Genomic DNA, 13492 nt, shown 5'->3' with positions numbered 1-13492 from the left:
TAAGTTTCTCTTTTTGAAGGTTAATTTTCAGTATAGTAAAGAACAAAAATATGCATGTATGCTTAAATCAGCAATTCTACTTTTACTGATTTGTCTTAGGAAAATAACCAGGAATGCGCACAAGGACTTATTTTACAATTATAGCCAAGGCATTCCTTTTTATTTATTTTTTATTTATTTTTTATTTTTTGGCATTCCTTTTTAAAAGAATGGAAACTTAGAAATATCTCATGAGTTGATTATATAAATTACAAAACCTTTATTCAGCACAACAAGATGCAGTCATTAAAATTCTGCTATAAAAGAAAACTTAAACACTGGGGAAATTGACATAATATGATGTCAAGTGTAAAAGTAGGTCATAATATGAGCTGGCCATTTAAGTATATAATGTACATAAAGATTATGCATATTTTGATGTTACCTAAAAATGTGGAAGATAAAATAAACATGAGGAGCAACTCTGTGTTTGGTGGGGTTATAGATAATTTAATTTTTGCTTATTTTTGCTTTCCTATATTTTCAAATTTTGTAACATGAATATGAATCATTCTTACAATTAGAAAAAAACAGAAATCTTAAATGAAATTATTAAGGAGTTAAAGTAGTTGAGTTGCTAATAGGAATGCTAAAATTAATATTTTAAATAACACATTATCCTGTCTATGTAGGTTGTGAAAAGGAATCTGGGTCATATATATGGTTATATGTTCTGCTGGGTAATATGCTCCGTGGAATTGGGGAAACCCCCATAGTACCTTTGGGGATTTCTTACATTGACGATTTTGCTGAAGAAGGACATTCTTCTTTTTATTTAGGTAATGTACAGAAAATATTAGATTTTATGACTACTTTCCCTGGGTCTGCCCTTGAAATAATAGTGCTGTTAACTTCATTCTTTTATTTATTAAACAAATATTTTTAGACATGTATAATGTTACTTTAAAAAACATATTGAAAAAGAACCATGTATTCTTAACATCTGATAAAATTGTTTTATAATATCTTTAGGTACTTTGCATGCAATATCAATGATTGGTCCAATCATTGGCTTTATACAGGGATCTGTGTTTGCGAAAATGTACGTGGATATTGGCTATGTAGATCTCAGTAAGTATAATTAGAACAAGGTAACATAGTAATGTTTTTCAAGTACAGGACATCATTGTTCCAAATATTGAATGAACTCACTTTTTCAGTAGTCCTTTGCCCACTATTTGTGTGTTGAAGTGTGAACAAAATTTTAAAAAATAGCATCTCAGAATTGATGTAATATAATTTACTTCTTCATCTATGAAGGACAGCAATCATTATTATTATTATTGCTCAGAATATATTGCATTTCAAAATGATTTTTTGACTGGCTGCTTCTAATTCTTTATTCCAGGCGATATCAGAATAACTCCTAAGGACTCCCGTTGGGTTGGTGCTTGGTGGCTTGGTTTCCTTGTGGCTGGAATATTATCTATTATGTCTTCCATACCATTCTTTTTCCTGCCCAGAGATCTGAATAAACCACAACAAGAAAAGAAAAACTTAACATCTTTGCATTTGCTCAAAACAAATGAGGAAAGGAGTCAAATGACTAATGTGACGAACCATGGACAAAGTCTTAGTGGAAATATCACTGGTAAGTATTTCACATTTATAGTTGATTTGGAATGTTAATTTCAGTAAAAGTAGATTAAACTATTTCTTACTTGCCATTGAATAGAAAACTTAGTTCTGACCATATTGATGGAAACCATTAGAGATCTAGAGAGAGAGATGTTTCAAAGTCCATGTCATCCCTATCTAATAATATCTGGTTCTGTCTTGCTAGACTCTGATACTATACTAATATTTTTTCTAAGAAATTCCTTCCACCTTTAACTTTCATTACAGTTGGTCAACCTTCTGATTATAGACCCAGATCACAAAATTCTTGCCATGAACAGAAGTTATGAATTTTTTACACATCTGTTTGTAGGCACAAGTTGTACTGTTGTCAATGTCACCTAAGACACAACATTATTATTCTCTTCCTCTCCTTGCACCGTAAGAAAAATGATTTATAATACTGCCAGATTTACTGATACAGTATTTTATAGTAGAAAAGCTGTCTACCAGGAAACAGATCTGAGTCCTGGTACTAAATTTAACTTCATAATTTTTTAAAATTTAGTCTTCTCATTTCTGTGAACTTTGGATTACACTCTCTTTATTTTCTTGCATTATACTCTCTTTAAAGTAACTTTTAACTTAATGGTTGTCTTATTAATATAACAATTAATTTTAAGTGCTAACTAATAAGAGATATTGCATGTCTATTCACTTTGGTTTCTGGAGCACCTAGCATATTGCCTGGGACCCAGTTGAAAACCAAGTATTTGTTGAATTAATGAATAATTGAATTAATAATATATGCAGTTGTATGGTAGAGTGCTAAGAATAACCAAATATAAAGTGAACTGAGCAAGGTGCAAAACAGCATGTACATATGGTTTCATTCTGGGGTAAAATAAACTGAGTGGATATTAATGTACATATGGAGAAATGAGGGAAAATATTTAAAAATGCTGTTGACAGTAGGAATGCAGGGTACTCTTTCTGTTACACGTTTAGGCAATTTTCAATCTTATTTAACTTTTATTGCATTTATAAAATTAAGATATTAACATATATTTAAACTGAATTATATCATATTTTTATATTTTTATAGGTTTTTTCCAGTCTTTGAAAAGCATCCTTACCAATCCCCTATATGTTATATTACAGTTTTTGACATTACTGTTAGCCAGCAGCCATATTGGTGCTATTACTTACGTCTTCAAATATGTAGAGCAACAGTATGGTCAGTCAGCATCTGAGGCTAACATTTGGCTTGGTAAGACATGTTATTTAAATTTGCTTGATAAGCTATCTACTGTCCAGTAATTGAGTTTCAAACAACATTTTGCTGTGAAGGCAATTTTATATTTTAGTAAATATAATTTCCAATTATTCTTTTGTAAATCTTCTCAAATTTCAGTCTCATGATATCATCATTGGTCTGCATTTGAAGTTGCATCTCATGTTATTTTTGAGAAGATGAAATCCTAAAAGAAAAGTTGCATGTAAATGGAACATTAGGATGTAGTATCTGCATAATTGGAATTTATAATGTTGAGATCTTGAGACAAATCCTTTTGTAATGTAATCATTATAATTTCGTTAATTCATGAGCTTCGAATCAGGACTCAGCTACTTACAAAAAGTAGAACAAAAGAAAAATCAACTAAACACATCTTTTACGTCTACCTCATTCAAACAAATATCATATTTTAGGTGTAAAGGATTTTAGATAGTAGGATACAAGTCTTCTAAGCAGGGAGATGATATTTTGTTGCTATTTTCCAGAGAAAGAAAGTCCCTCATAGAAACCATGGATTGAGGCATTCAAATATTCTCAGTCACTGACTTTTGCTGTTGGGGAACCCTAATACTTAGCATTGGCATCAAGAAATTATTTTTGTTTCTCCCATGTCATACACTGTTCTCCTACCTCCACCCACGGCTGTCAGCTTTCTACTTAAGTAATAAAATGAGATTAATTTGGTTGGTGCACTCTGTGTTTCATTGATAAAGATACTTCAGAATAACCATATTTATATAATCACAATTTTTTCTTTTCTTTTATTTCTAGGAACCATAACCTTACCAACTGTTGCAACTGGAATATTTGTAGGAGGATATGTCACTAAAAAATTCAAACTTACCTTGCTTGGAATTGCCAAATTATCATTTTGTACCAGTCTATTGTCCTTCTTATTTCAACTATTAACTTTTGCACTAATTTGTGAAAGCAAACCAGTTGCTGGCCTAACCTTAACTTATGATGGGTTTGTATATATCAATATATTAATTGCATAACATATAAACTATCCAATGTAAAAGACTATTAGGAAAACAGGGCAGATAGCAATCTTAACTAAACTATCTTTTGAGAGAAATGTCAATTTACAAATTCTTAAAATGGCCACTTCCTAAGATCTCAAAAAAGTTCTCCTTTTATTCCTAAAAGAAAATCTACACAAGTTGTAATAATAATAGTTATCCTTTATTGGGTACCTACAAAGACTGGCAAGTACTTATGCCCCTATTTTATAGATAGTTAAAGTAGGTCTTAGAGAGATACACAGATTACCTGACTAGCAATGTTAAGATTCTGGCTTAATTTAGGGGGTTTAGACTCCAAAACTTCTAGTCTTAACTACTACAATTTTGGATGCATCATAATAGGAATATAAGTAACATTTCCCACAAGTGACTGTACAGTTCTTATCTACAGTTAATTTTAATGGTTAACAACTATATTTATAAGAAAATATTTCCTTACATTGTATTGAATTTTCCTTTTCTGCAAGCTAATACTATTTCTTTGGTATTATCATTATTAGCAGTAGAATTAATAAATATCCTACATATAATTATATGTTAGACCATAGAAAATGTTTACTTTGTATTATAAAGTATTGTGAAGTATTCCTACAAATATTCCTGATACAGATTTCTTATCATCTCTTGAATACAGTCAATAATAAAGGTTAGGAAGATTCACATTCAGACAAGGAAAGATCCTTGGATTACAATGAGTAACGATGATACCTAGTGCTGCTTATTGTTGACTCTGAGTTTTGCACTCTGGATCTTATGAGAAGTCAATTTGAAATTACCAAATTTCCCCCACATTTCTTTACCTAAACCTCATCCTATTATTAGAGACCTGTCAACTTTGTCTTGAATTATCTCTCAGCTTCCTCCTAACCATAAATGTTGGTAATTATTCCTATCCACCATTATCCACTCCAGTAAATACAGAGTACTTAGAACATTGAACTTTTGAGGAAAAAGAACCTTAAGGATCATGGAGTCCAAACCTCTTCTATCCTCTTAATTTATTAGTTGAGAACCAGAGGAACTGTGACTTATTTGAAGTCACACAATGACTCCAGACTGATGCTTTACATCACAGGTGTTACTTTTCTGTACATCACAGCAGTAGTTCCAAGGGCTCCCAAGTTATCAGACATGCTTTAGCCTAAAGCCAATTCCCTAAAAACAAGTATAGCAACTGTCCCATCTATTCAAAAGAAATCAGCTAGAGTTGTATCAGATTCTTTCCATCCCATAAAGTTTTACTGAGTGCCTCCTTAAAGGTCAAAAAGATTTATAGGCTATATCACTAACTTCATGAAACTCGTAGTTTAATGATAGCAAATAACAGAACCGATGTATTCAGCATATGTGAAGTTTTAGTAACAGGAGTAAGTTTTTAAAGTACGAATTAGTAGAGTTTCTCAGAATCTGATCTGAGATTCTGAGGTCCCTGAGATTTTATTGAAGACTCAGCACATTCTAAGCTATTTTTATAATAATACCAGGATGGTATTTGCCTTTTTCATCCTCATTTTCTCATGAGTATATAGTGCTATTTTCTAAAGCTATAATAATGTGACAATAACATCAGTCTGGTGGCTAATGATGTGTGCTTGTGTATTCTCATGTATTAATTTTTAAAAAATTTTTAGAGAGACAGCATGAGTCAAGTGGGGAAGGACAGAAGGAGAGGGAGGGAGAGAATCTCAAGTAGACTCCCACTGAGTTCAGTGCAACATGGGGCTCAATCTCACGACCCTGAGATCAAGACCTGAGCTTAAATAAGGAGTCAAACACTTAAAATGACTGGGCCATCCAGGCACTCTATATGTTCAACATTTTTAGTATTAATTTCTGATTATATAGATATGTATAACCCAATATGTATAACACAGTTGAACAAAAAGCCTTTGGGGTCCCCAAAACTTTTAAGAGTATGAAAGGCTACTGAGAACAAAAAACTTAATAACTACAATATTAATCCCCCCAAATCCCTATGTGGTTGATGTTATTATCTATGACTTACAAATGGCAAATCTGATTTTAGGAAGGGTAGTCACAACACACTCTAAAATTGCAGAACTAATGTAAGCACAGGAGTATCTGATGGCAATGTCTGGACTTGGTCATTAATCATTATGTTTAACCTCCTCCAGTTATATGTTCCCAAGCAGAATTAGGTATTAGATGTATGTTAGTAAAGTTATTGGTAATAGAATTTATGAATTTTCAAATTTACTTCTTTCTTCATGTAAATTACTTCCTTTGTTGATCAATTCTCAATTATTATCAAGACTTGTACCCAAAACAAGAGAATAATTTTAAAATCTATAAGCAGATCATTAATTATACAAATAATCTATCTTGTAATTTTAGCCATAAGATTATAATTTATAAATATAACCAGACTTTACAGTTAATTATTATAGAGTATGTTGTCATTTCACTTAAAAGGTATATGGAGTTTTTCTAGTCTTTCTCAACTGATTTTGTTATTCCTACTTTTAAAAAATTGATCCTTGAACACCTGTGTGGCTCATTGGTTGAACGTCCACTTTGGCTCACGTTGTGATCCCGGGGTCCTGGGATCAAGACCCACATCAGTCTTCTCATAAGGAGCCTGCTTCTCCCTCTGCCTATATCTCTGCCTCTCTCTGTGTCTCTCATGGATAAATGAATAAATCTTTTAAAAAGTTGATCCTTACGGGTTCTGAAATCCTTTTCTTATGTAGCTGAAATATAGATTTAAAAATTCAAACTAAGTAACACTGATTTGTGGGACTTTACAGTAATCTGGGAAAGAACCTTTGTCTATTACCTTACTGAAGAGAAAATGGAGTCTCAGAAAAATGAAGTGTTTAATGAGTAATTTCTTGGTAGAATCACAAAGACCTCTTATATAAGTCTTATGGATCTTCTTGATGTCTGGGTAAAGACAGAAAGTGTTAGTAAACATTATATAAAAATGCCCTTTTGGCATTATTGTTCAACAAATTTTGCTAATTAAAGCTCTCTCTTCTCCCCTCGTCCCTTCCACTTCTCTCCCCTTATGCTCTCCTCTGCTTCCTCCCTTCACTTGGCTCCCTTTCCTGCCCTCCTCTTCCTTTCTCTTTTCTCTTCTCTCCCCTTCTTCTCCTATCCTTCCTTCTTTCTCTCTCTCTCTTTTTGATATATGTCTACCTTATATTTCCAGAAATAATCCAGTGACATCTCCCATAAATGTACCACTTTCTTATTGTAACTCAAACTGCAATTGTGATGAAAATGACTGGGAACCAGTCTGTGGAGACAGTGGGATAACTTACATGTCACCTTGTCTAGCAGGATGCAAATCTTCAAGTGGCAGTAAAAAGTCTATGGTGAGCATTCATCTTTACTTTCTCTTTTGTCCTTGATCAATATCACAGATTTAACAATTATTTATCAAATCTTTCTATAAGTAGGATCTCTAGTAAAGGGAGGAAAAGACTCCCAGTGTTGTCTGTGTGGTTGTGTAAATGAAAGCCTCACAAAAAAAAAAAAAAAAAAAAAAAAAAAAAAAGAAAGCCCCACATAAAATCCTGCTTGAAACACAAATAGCTTTTTCTCTTGCTTAAATCTCATTTGAAATTACTCCCCCTTTCTCCTTCTGGAGTTTAAATGCATTTAGGATCCCTAGGAAGCACCTCAGTTGACTAATTCAATTAAATTAGATATATTTTACCCTTCTGAAGTTAGGGGAAAGCCCAGATCCAACTACTATCCAGAACTCTCTTCCTTTACAAGACAACAATCTATATGCAACTTTGCATATAGATTCTGACAAGTTTATCTTTAGACTATCCTTTTGAGTTTGCAAAAAAATTAATCAAGGCTCCACACTCACTTGTCCAATTCTTGGCTTCTGATTTTGATTTCCCCAAGGGTGGCACTTCTATCCAGGATAACTTAAGTCTTTTCCCTACCTATTTCTAACATCTTCCACAGAAATGCCATTTCCTTCTTCATTCAAAATACTCCCTTCCGTGTAAACTATGGGTTCTCCCTAATTCCCTGAGTTCATTTCCAGTAATTGAGAATCAGGTATAATGTTCTCTATTCCACTTCAATCTACCAAATATCTCACAAAGTTGGGGAGCCATTTTCCTATCACCAACATTAGCAGTATAATCAGCTATGATCATTACTATCTACTACATACAAATGTCTTTGATTTTTAAATTTTTCCATCTTTTTCTTGTTCATAATCCTACTAGTTGTATTTATTGAAGGGCACTGAGAACTTTGATGAATAAAGCACCTGGTTTCATTGATGCCAGGCCATAAATTTTTATAAATTTATGGACTGTACTTAAAAACGCATATTTCATATTCATGGCTCTAGTGCCTTTCAATGATAGTGCTCCATTTAATCCTTGGTTCCATTTGGCCTATTAGTGAAGGCCTGGAAGAGACATGATATTAGAATGCTAAAGAGAGATCTGTGTACTATGGAGATATTTTCTTAATACTGGCAATGACTATACCATTTGGGGATTACTGCAGAATTCTTTTACCAAAATCCTTAGTAATAAATCATCCCTTCTTAATTACTCAGAATAATGTCCTTGATTCTATTGATCAATAGGCTTGGTACATAAAGGATTCATCCATATTATTCCTAGTGGAAAAGCAAACCTTAATTATCAGATAAGTGTGGATTCAAAGTCTTCTCCAAGTCATCCTTCAGTAGAGCACTAATAGTTTTAAGATTCTCTTAATAGTTTAGCCTAGACGCAAAACAGAATTTATTAAAACCACATCTCTAAATAAACAACTTGCCAAATTAAATCTCTAAAATCACTTGTTCCTAAGTTGTCTTCTCCTGTGGTCTACCCATTGGGATATTCTGTTGTGTTGAACCTCTCTGGTAATAACATCATCTATTCTATAATCTGTCATTATGCTTTTGGACGTTATGTTTGTGGACCAAAGTAGAATTCTAGGACCCCCTGTCTATCTCCTATTTCCCTAGACTCTGCCCCATTCTAATGGGTGGCTCTAGTGCCAGGTTTTGCCACTGACAAAACTATTTTTTCTGGATTCTCTGAGTAACCCTTCCTTTTCCATCCCTGCGTAAGTAGGATTGTTAAAGAGAGTAACTAGGTATTTTATAGAAAGTAAAAATGAGTGAGAGGAAAATGTTAAAAAGAATTTACATTAGGGACGAGCACTGGGTGTTATACTACATGTTGGCAAATTGAATTTAAATAAGAAAAAAGGAATCTATATTAATGAGAAATTATATACAGAGTTTCAAACATTAATTTTTCTATCCTTTCATAATTTTTAAATTAGGAATGAACTAGATGCTAATAGTGAATTATAGTTTTGGTCTAGAGAGTAATCCAGGAAACTATTTAGCCTTTAACTATTAAACAAGTGTATTTTCAGAATGTTTTCTTTAAACATGGTAAATATTTTATCTTGAATGGATGAGACTTCTTTAAATATAATTAAGTGTATTTATAACTGAATCATATTTCTCTAATTATGTTCTATAATATTTCAAAACTATTTTTTAGGTGTTTCATAACTGTAGTTGTGTGGAAGTAACAGGTGTCCAGAACAAAAATAATTCGGTGAACTTAGGTGAATGCCCAAGAGATAGTCAATGTAGAAAAAAATTTTATATTTATGCACTGGTGCAAGTCTTGAATTATTTTTTCTCTTCATTGGGAAGCATCCCAACTATCATGCTGGTTTTTAAGTAAGTATGATCTTTCAAAAAGCATTTTTATGTATATTAGACTATAAACATACCTAATAATGTACATATTTTCCATTATATATTTGGAACACAAATTTGTATTTTTTTTACATTTTAATTTTCTAAGAATGCATTTACTTGGGGTTACTGTGATACCACAATGCCATAATTAATGATAAAAAGATTTTATGCTCACTCCTTTTACTAAGAATTTTGTGACATAGACTGATTGACAATTGCTTCAATTGTGAAAAAAAATCCCTTTTTGTGATTCTAAAAGAACTTTTAATTTTGAGATACCTTATACCAGGATGGGCCTGTCAGAATGAATCAACTATTGATTTCACTGAAAGAAAACAATTTAGGAACCAGACTGTATAATATAACCAGTCTACAATATTCTGAAACTTGTAATATACTCTCAAAATAGTTTTGACCTGGTCTCTCAAATACTCTCATAGACAAATAAAAAAAATAGAATTCACTCCTTTTTTCACTCATTGAACAAATACTTAGACCATGCTTGAAGAATATTCCATGGTGAATAAAACAGATAAAGTAGTTGTTCTGATACAGTTTAGAGTATGACAGGAAAGACAGTGTAAGAAAAATAAGCTTAAAAATAAACTCATAATTACAAACATCAGTAGTATCAATGAGGAAAAAAATGATATTAAAGAGAGTAAAGAGAGAGACGCCTGGGTGGCTCAGCAGTTGAGCGTCTGCCTTTGGCTCAGGGTGTGATCTTGGTCTGGGATCAGAGTCCCACATCAGGCTCCCCATGAGGAACTTGCTTCTCCCTCTATGTCTCTGCCTCTCTCTGTGTGTCTCTCATGGATAAATAAATAAGTAAAATCTTCAAAAAAATAAAGAGGAAAGCCTAGTTTAGGATTTAGGTGAGGATCCTTAAGGAAGATGACTCAGAGACTTCTCAAAAAGAAAAAAAAGCCACATTTAATCGAAAAGTCTAGAGAATAAGTTAACATTAGCCAAATGAAGAAATGTACAGAAAAAAGGTTTAGGTGCCAATGCTTTGAGAGGCCCAGAAAGAGATGGAATGTTTGAGAAATGAAAAGAAGCTGGTTGGTTGGAACATACAGAATGAGAGGGCTATAACATAAGATTAGAGAGTTAGGAAAGGAGTAGATAACACAAGCCCTGTTGGTGACGTTAATTATTTTGTTACCTAAAAATGAAAATATATAAAAACTTGCATGTAGGTCTTAAAGATATACATGTATAAATATGATAGCCTGGGTTAATATCTAAATTATACTTTTAAGACCTATGTAGTTGACCACAATTTCACTGTCAGCCAACAGCATGACTTGGAAGGGAAAGAAAACAAATGCATTAAACTTTGTTAAAAATGAATATACATGAGTAAACTGAGTATATAGTTGTTTAATTCTACTCTGACCTAAATCTTGTTAAATTATGTTTACTGATTTATTCCACAGCTTTATCTCCACCTTAATATAAAATGTCTACTGAAAAAGAGGTCTTCTATAATTGCCAGATTACAGGTTCACTAGCTATCAGAAAAATCCTCTCTCAAAACTGTATTAGCTTTATCTCAATAAGTCTTAGCTTTTTAATTTAAATCTTTTTCAGGGTGAAAGAGGGTTTGGACATCATTGTTTCATCATTAATGACATCTATATTTTATCTTATTAACTGGTTAAGATAGACATAACCACTTGTCAAAAATATTTACTTATCTTTCACCACCAGCCTTTGATTTTGTTGAAAGAAAACTTTTGTGAAGCAGACTGTAGAGTAAGAATATAAACCTCAGTCTGTTAATGATTTTCCATTATTTACATCATAAGGCTGTTATTAAAACTAGACTAAGCAGGAGTGCTGATATGCACTCATTCAATATATTCATTTTGTGTGGCAGGCCCAATTCTAGGTTCTAATGATAAAACTGTGAACAGAAACAATAAAGGTCCTGCTTTCACTAGTTTCCAGTGGCAGTGAAAGATGGGGGACTGGATGGGTCTAAGAGAAGAAACAATAAATAAGTAAGCAAGTAAATATATAAAATATAAGTGTTAAGCATTAGGAAGAAAAATAAATCAGCATAAGAATATAAAAGGGGACAAGTAAACGGTACTAATCCAAATATTGTGCATTGAAAGTTATTTGCTAAGAAAGCTGAAAAAAAAATGAGTATGCAAGCTATGCTGATTTGGGGACAGATAAAGAGTATGGTCCAGAAAATACACATCCTGTGGGTCACGGCCACAACTTTGAAGTTTATTCTAATTGTATTGAGAAGCTGGCAGAGACATTTGAGCATTAGAATTATACAACTGACTTATCCAATTAGAAGATCACTGGCTTTTGAGTGGTGAACAAGTTTTTGGGATGCAAGAATGGAATCAGGGAGAGCAGAAGACTCTGATAGTTCTTCACAGGATGGGAGTTTAATTAAGGATGGTGATGGTAAAGGAAGTAGAAAGTGATATGAGTCTCAGTCTTCTGGGTTTTTTTTTTTTAAGATTTTATTTATTCATGAGAGATACAGAAAGAAGGCAGAGACATAGGCAGAGGGAGAAGCAGGCTCCATGCAGAGAGCCTGATGCAGGACTCTATCCTGGAACTCCAGGATCATGCCCTGAGCCAAGGGCAGACACTTAACAGTTGAGCCACCCAGGTGTCCCTCAGTCTTCTGTTTTTAAGGCAAAATAGGATTTGCTGATGGATTGAATGTGGGATGTAGGAAAGAAAATTTAAGGATCATCCCAAGGTTCTAGCCCAGCTCTGAGAAGATGGTGGTTCGGTTGAACAAACTGTGAGGACTGCGGAAGGGTAGGTTGGAGAAAGTGGAGAAGCAAGACTTTGTTCTATCCCTGTAAGTCTGAGATGTCTCCTATTGGAGCTGGAGATATAAATTTTGGAATCAGGAACATACAGATGTTGTTTAATTCCATGGCACTGTTGAGATCTTCTAAGGATTGGGTACAGATAGAAATAAAATTATAGAACCAAGATCCAATAGTATAACTTCAGAAACCAAGAATAGGAGGATAATCCATTGAAGAAAACTGAGAATGAGGAAACATGAGGTTGGAGAAAAACCAAGAGGGTGAGTCATGAAAGTTAAGAGTTAGGAAGTAATCATTGGATTTCATTATGTACTAGTCACCACTAGTCTTAACAAAAATAATGCATAAAGATGGGAGGAAAGAAAGGCTACTTTGCAAAGGATCAAGAAAAAAATGCAAGAAGGGGAAGTGCAGATACCCAGTAGGAAAAAAGTTCTTTATATTAGTGCTGTAGTGTTAGAAAAAAAAAAAAAGCAGGGAAAAGGTACAGTAAGTTAGCAGGGGTATGACTTCATGATTTCTGTTTATACTACATATTATAGCATACTTGTATGCTGATGGGAATTGTTCAGTAGAGATGAAGGAAACAGTGCAGGAAAGAGGAGGAACAATTAAAGGGAAAGATGGAAAGTGATATGAACAAGTACACAGAATTTACTCTGTAATAGAAGGGAATGTCTTTTATGTGGGTAAAAAAATGATACACGAGGGTATTGAAATTCCATTCTAATTGCTTCTACTTTTTCTGTTCAATAAAAAGCAAGGTAATCACCTAAGAAGGAGGAGGGAAAAGAAGAGGTTTGAGGTGATATCAAGAAATGGGAACTCAAAGGCTGGGAAAATACACTGGGAAAATGGACTAGTAAAATAGAGCAGATTGTATTGGAGGCCCTGATAGTTTGTTCTTATTAATTTAAAATGAGATTAGTCAGAATATTTGAATGATTTTCTCCAGCCAGCACTTCTTTAAGTACAGCTACAAAAGAGGCAGGCATTGCATGAAAGCATTTTTTGGTACCTGGGACAATAAAGA

At 33.2% G+C, this 13492-nt stretch overlaps 1 protein-coding gene and 1 long non-coding RNA gene across 10 annotated transcripts in view; one reads left to right on the top strand and one right to left on the bottom strand.

Annotated features, from left to right (window-relative positions):
- SLCO1B3 (solute carrier organic anion transporter family member 1B3) overlaps positions 1-13492 on the top strand; it is an 85046-nt gene that overhangs the window by 61583 nt on the left and 9971 nt on the right. For all 9 annotated transcript variants that reach the window (XM_072798759.1, XM_072798757.1, XM_072798758.1 and 6 more), the window contains 7 exons: positions 672-818; positions 1012-1110; positions 1388-1630; positions 2702-2866; positions 3665-3860; positions 7091-7256; positions 9441-9625. In XM_072798759.1, coding sequence (XP_072654860.1) covers positions 672-818; positions 1012-1110; positions 1388-1630; positions 2702-2866; positions 3665-3860; positions 7091-7256; positions 9441-9625 — 1201 coding nt within the window. The remainder of the gene's footprint in view (positions 1-671; positions 819-1011; positions 1111-1387; positions 1631-2701; positions 2867-3664; positions 3861-7090; positions 7257-9440; positions 9626-13492) is intronic.
- On the bottom strand, positions 1386-3511 carry LOC140617406 (uncharacterized). Its single transcript, XR_012017636.1, has 2 exons — positions 2806-3511; positions 1386-1506 (listed from the first exon to the last, which is right to left on the bottom strand). It is a non-coding gene; the product is annotated as an uncharacterized lncRNA (long non-coding RNA).

The sequence above is a fragment of the Canis lupus genome, chromosome 25, assembly GCF_048164855.1.
Source record: "Canis lupus baileyi chromosome 25, mCanLup2.hap1, whole genome shotgun sequence".
Lineage (NCBI taxonomy): Eukaryota > Metazoa > Chordata > Mammalia > Carnivora > Canidae > Canis > Canis lupus.
Note: the sequence above shows the minus strand (reverse complement) of the source record. Positions and strands in the feature narration are given on the sequence as shown.